This window comes from Triticum urartu, chromosome 6A (assembly GCF_056163025.1).
Source record: "Triticum urartu cultivar PI428250 chromosome 6A, HENAU_Tu73, whole genome shotgun sequence".
Lineage (NCBI taxonomy): Eukaryota > Viridiplantae > Streptophyta > Magnoliopsida > Poales > Poaceae > Triticum > Triticum urartu.
In genome coordinates this window covers 588,403,762-588,409,390 of record NC_141878.1, presented here as the reverse complement: position 1 = coordinate 588,409,390, position 5,629 = coordinate 588,403,762, and the positions used below count along the sequence as shown (strand labels likewise).

The 5,629-nt window shown below is 45.0% G+C and overlaps 1 protein-coding gene across 2 annotated transcripts; it reads left to right on the top strand.

Moving 5' to 3' along the window:
- The first annotated feature begins 1,787 nt into the window (after positions 1-1,787).
- LOC125517049 (FBD-associated F-box protein At3g52670-like) lies at positions 1,788-5,117 on the top strand. 2 transcript variants are annotated; one of them, XM_048682268.2, is made up of 4 exons: positions 1,788-1,880; positions 3,307-4,191; positions 4,308-4,460; positions 4,542-5,117. In XM_048682268.2, exons 1-4 carry the CDS (start codon positions 1,788-1,790, stop codon positions 4,914-4,916), a joined length of 1,506 nt encoding a protein of 501 aa, XP_048538225.2. In that variant the 3' UTR covers positions 4,917-5,117. The 2 variants fall into 2 exon arrangements, with proteins under 2 accessions (XP_048538225.2, XP_087383489.1); XM_087527363.1 differs by having other exon boundaries at positions 1,845-1,880; positions 3,310-4,191.
- The last annotated feature ends 512 nt before the right edge of the window (positions 5,118-5,629 follow it).

Genomic DNA, 5,629 nt, shown 5'->3' with positions numbered 1-5,629 from the left:
TCATATTCAACTCCATATACTCTCATGCTCCTTGCCCCTGACTCAGGTGAACCGACATATCCTCAATAAGTACATTGCTAGGATCAGAAATGACAAGTAGGATAATCCATACCCGCCCATGCATTACTGTGAGCCACACGCATTACTGTCACTTGAAGGCTACAGTGCAGCGTGCAAGTCGGCATGTATCCACAGCTGCCTGCAATATACCCAGGCAACGATGATATTCAATGAGATCATCACCTCCCAAGAGCCTAGCTAATAGAGCGAGTACATGATTTGAGCCACATCGGGGCAGGCTAGGGTAAAGCTACAGTGGCTGCATGCCACCATGGAACAACATCGAGTACAGGGCATGATTTTTCCTATCAACTGTACATTAGGGAGTACATTATGAATTCCTCTTGCATAAATGAGTTCACGAAGAGTATATATATTGACTTGTCTGAATTATTTAAAATGAAGGAACATTTTTTTTCCTATTCCTACATGGAGCTGAAGCATCATTATAAAATATCAAGGAACACATTCAGGGGGAGACAACATGTACTCGTCTAGTTGTGTCATCGTGGCATTACCGTCGCCTCACGTCTTCACGAGACACAAAAGTAAATTGCACCGCATACAGCAAAATACTGCGATGGCATAAATGATACAGAAACATGAATCAAGAGCTTGAAACAAACAATTAATTTAATATGAACGGCAAATTAGACTTTGGAATACCGCAAGGAACTGCTAGCAATCAAGTATAGTTGGGAGTAACGAATTAGCAGATTAGTCATAGCCTGAGAGACAGGTCCACCTCATCGGTGGCACACTTGAAGGCGCTGTAGGCATACTCGGACGGTCCATGCCGCGCTTGCGCGCCATGCCAGCAAGCATTATGATCTAAGATGTTGTGCTGCCGGAATAGAGAGGGTGAGCGAAGAGTACCAGAGGACGAAGCAATATATACACGTACCGCTCGGCAGCGGAAAGGATTGGCGCATGAATCGCCATGAATGCGTGCTGAGAAACTGAAATATGATTGCGAGCAGTTTCTAGAAGATGAGGCGCTGGCCATAATCGCCCGCGGCGCTAGATCCCGTCGCGCGCTTCCTTTCTTCGCAGTAGGATCGGTCGCCTCGGCTGGATCGGCCGGTGCACACGATTCCGTTGCTCGCCTCGGCTGGATCGCGTGGCGCTGGATGATCCCCTCGCGCGCCTCAACTGTCGCTCCTCGGCTCCCATCACGCCCGTCGGCTGGCCCGTTACATTGGACCTCGCTCGGTTACATGGGCTGTAGCAGGAGGCCCAATTAATCACAGATGTCCAAAAAAGCTACCGGAGTAGCTGCCCTTACCATGTGTGGCCCATTTAGCGGCAAACACATCATCAAGTGAAGATCAAATGGCGAGGTCCTCGCGCCGTCGCCGAGCTATCTCCTCGCGCCGTCGCCGCCGCCGGCGAGGTCCTCGTATGAGGATCGAGTGGTGCTTGCGCAGAGACGGCCAAATAAGCAGCTCCCCATTTGGGAGCTGCAATCCGGAGCTCCTCTCCGAGCTGCGATCCGCAATCAGGCGGCTCCTCTCCGAGCTGCGACCGGCAATCGAAGCAATCAAGCGGCTCCTCTCCGAGCCGCAATCCGCAACGAAAGCGGCTACCTTTTTGAGTCGCCGTCCACGAGCGAAGCATTCCTTGTCGGGCTACAGTAAGAAACAAGTCCTCTTTCGGTTCCAGTCTCCGAGCCGCCACCGGAGGCGGGGATCCAAGCCGCTGTATATCTGCCCGAGCTATCTCCGCCGATGGCGAACACTCATTACGGGCGACCGGCTGCTAGAGCAAACACCAACCCGTCCGTCAAGGGCCTCGGCAAGTCCTCCTCCCTCGACATGGTGGTAAGTTTGCCCTCCTGATCCTTTTTCCTTTATTAAGATAGATCCTCTTACAACATCACCCTATAAAACTACTACTGCAACAAGGAATAAAAGAAAGTATGAGCCATAATAATCAGAACTCTGATTGTATCAAAACATAACCTTTTTGGTGGGAACATATCAAAATTCCATCTCTCTGTTGGAAAGAAAAAATACCGTATAATCTAAATCGAATTTTTATGTGGGGAACTATAAAAATTGCATCCTTTGTCGGTAATAAATACACAAATTGTAAAATCTAAATCGCATCTTTCTTTGGTAAATTATCTTTGTTTAGCAGGGCTGCACCCCAGAAAATGGAGGCCCGGTACGAAATCCAAAATTAGGCCCTCAAACATAACAAATTTGAAAAGCAAACTTTGTTGTATACTCTTTCCGTCCCAAAAATAAGTGTCTCAACTTTGTACTAGCTCTAGTACAAATTTATACTAAGCTCAAGACACTTATTTTGGGACGGAGGGAGTATATCATACATTTCAGAAATCAAAACTAGGAGGCAAATATCATGCATTAAAACTTAATACAGGAACCAAAATTGATGAAACTTGATTTATTCGGAAAAAAAACCGCCGTTAGGCGGCAGCGCGTGTGGCTATGGTATTCCTCGCGGCATGCCTCCAACTCTGATCAATGCACCAGGTCGCAGGGCCAGCAGCAAGCAACAATAGGACTGAAAGAAGCACATGAAAGATGTGAGCAACTTGAGAGAGAGAAGAGACACCAAATACATAGATGGACTGAATTTAGGGTAGAACAATACAAATTCATTTAATTAGTACTTCCTCCGTCCCAAAAATCTTGTCTTAGATTTGTCTAGATATGGGTGTATCTAACACTAAAATGTAACTAGATACATCCGTATTTAGACAAATCTAAGACAAGAATTTTGGGATGGAGGGAGTATTTTGTTTTCACGAAAATGCTGAGGAATTGACCCACTGGAGTAGAAACGGGACCTTTGGTAGCACGATTGGATCATGAGAAGATAAAGGGATCTGCGCTAGAAGAGAAAGTTGAGTTATTTCGTTCCAGGTTGCCAACATAGTATTTGCTGGATGCATTGATTACCCACATCTAAACTAGTCATTAATAATACTCTATTAGTACGTAGAAAATTTGGGCCCCTGTGCAGTCGAGCACTCTGCACAGGTGCCCCGTACGAGCCTGTTGTTTGGGGAAAATATCTAAACAGCTATATGGATTCTTATACTTTACGAATTAGTGTATCGTTGTTGTTTGGATCACCATTGGTGTTGTCACCCTTTGAGCTCTAGTTGGATCATCCTCTCTATAAACAGCAGATCTGTCCGTATCCGTGCTTCGCTGGCACCTATGATGATGAGGCTAATAAGAAATCAACTCTGATTTGTTTCCATATCAAATGTAGGAGGCCAATGAAGATGATAGGCTCAGCAAGTTGCCTGATGATGTTTTGCTCAACATTGTTGAGCGACTTGATATAGCTGACGCTGCACGAACGACCATCCTCTCCACACGTTGGAAGCAGATCCCTGCTGTACTCTCAAAAATTGTTATAATGGCTGGTTCTTTTGAGCCCAAGCACAAAGAATGGAGCAAGTTAACCTCAGATGATATAGGTCGGGCCAACACCACTGTGCTGGAAGCAACCAGGAGCATACTGGAAAGGAGGGCTGGAAGTCTGTACCCCATCCACATGTTGCGCATTCAATTCTACCTGGGAGATGAGTCCATTTTAATTGGCCAGACTGTTGCCAACACCATGACAACACAAAAGGTTGCTTCAGCCGAGTTTACAATCTTGACGAAGGTGCGTAAAAAGTGTGCCAAGAATGACCTGCTCACATATGGGAAGCAGTTCATGTCATTCTTTGATGCGTGTCCAAACGCATTTGGTGGTCTTGTGCGCCTCACGCTAGAGAATTTGAGGTTAGGAGAATCTGACTTCCCCAAAATTTTCAGTATGTGCAAGCAACTGGAGTTCCTCTCCCTCTACGAATGTGACATGGGTATTCAGTCTTTTCTGGAAGTGGAACACCCGCGACTCGGTGAACTAGTTATTGTCTGTGGCCGTCTTGAGAGGGTTGATCTCAAGTGGGCACCAAAGCTCACAAAACTGAAATTTAATGTGTTTAGATGTAAAGATGACCCCTTCTGTCTCGGCTATGTCCCACTGCTCCACACTGTGTCCATCATTAATGTTGCTTTCACTTGGCACAAGATGCTCAAGTTAAGTGAGTTGCTTGATAAAGCTGCCATAAGCAACCTGTCTTTGGACTTCAAAAGCGAAAAGGTTAGTGAAGGTCCTCAATGTTGTCAGTGAAGTGTATGTTTTACTGGCCATGTCATGGGGAGGTTGTAATCATTATTTTTGGTTAACATAATTCTGCATTACTACATCTTTTGCAGATTTGGGTCAAACCGGAAGGTCGAAGACAATTGTTACCGGTGTTCCACAAACTCAGGATTCTGAATTTGATTAACATTGCTGAAGAGTGCGACCTGACTTGGACAATGTTCTTACTGGATGGTGCACCCAACCTTAAGGAACTACACATCTTGGTGAACTCTTCTACCGATTCTTCAATTCTCATTTTCGATGTTCAAACTTCTCTGGCCAGTATTTTACCTGACCAAATGCAGGTGCGGAATCATTTATGTGAAATGATAACGGGGAAACGGAGGGAGTTACCTGTGGTTTGCAAGGAGAAGGACAAGGGACTAGAGTGGGAACCATCTACATCTGATTTCAAGCACCACAACCTGGCTGGGCTCAGTATCTATGGGAGGTTTCATGCAGTAGACAAACTCGTGCGCTTTGCGAGAAATGTCGTGGAAGCAGCGGTGAATCTGGAGGACATAAGACTATATAAGAGTCCAGTGTGTGTGAGGTGCAAGCATATGCTTCAGGAGTGGACATTTGAGGAGACGTCTTGGCTTCGCTATGAATTCAGCAAGGAGATTCCCTCGGCCGTCTGTATTCACTTCCCGAGTTTAGGGCAAGTCTTCTCAAAATAATGCTCTTGCACTGCAAGCTGCAGTTTACAGGAACTGTTGTATGATTCATGGATTAACTGTCACTAGTGAACCTTTTCAATTATGTGTATTTTGACATTGTACCGAGTCAAGGAGGATAAGTCGTGTACTCTTCTTGACATTATTGTCAAGTATTTTTTCAAATGGGGATTGTGTATATTTCTTATTGATGATAACTGCTTGATCCTGGTTTTCATTGTGAAATGAATTGTGCTAAGCGGGACGCGTGCGTGCCTTCATCCATTGTGCATAATTCACAAGGTTTCTGGGGGTACTGCTTCAGTTTCAGTGGCATTTTTTTAGGGAATTTAGTCTTAGTGGCTTCAATTTTTTTTACTTCCACGTATAGTTGACCAAGTCTTGGTCATATCACTTGGCATGATATCTCACATCTCAGGATGCATGTCGGTTTCAAAGCAAAACTACAAGAGGTCTAATAAGAGGTTTTGGGCTGTTCAAACTTCTGTGGCTTTTCTGCTCTTTTCCTATATTCTATTTATTTAGATTACAGAAAAAGAAAAGGAAATGGGTCTCGTGGCCGAGACTATGCGCCATCAGCATCCACTCATGTTGTTAAGCCTGGGAGCTAAACCGTCTAACTAAAAAAAAACCTTTAAACTGACTAATCTTCCAACTGACGAAACTGAAGAAAACGACACTTGAAACTGAACCTACTGAACTGAAGTTTCTGAAGC

Bases quoted from the DNA above. Each gene is read 5' to 3' on its own strand.
- LOC125517049 (XM_048682268.2), top strand. From the start codon at position 1,788: ATGGCGAACACTCATTACGGGCGACCGGCTGCTAGAGCAAACACCAAC. The intron at 1,881-3,306 runs GTAAGTTTGCCC...TATCAAATGTAG, and splicing joins CCTCCTCCCTCGACATGGTG to GAGGCCAATGAAGATGATAG. The intron at 4,192-4,307 runs GTTAGTGAAGGT...CATCTTTTGCAG, and splicing joins TGGACTTCAAAAGCGAAAAG to ATTTGGGTCAAACCGGAAGG.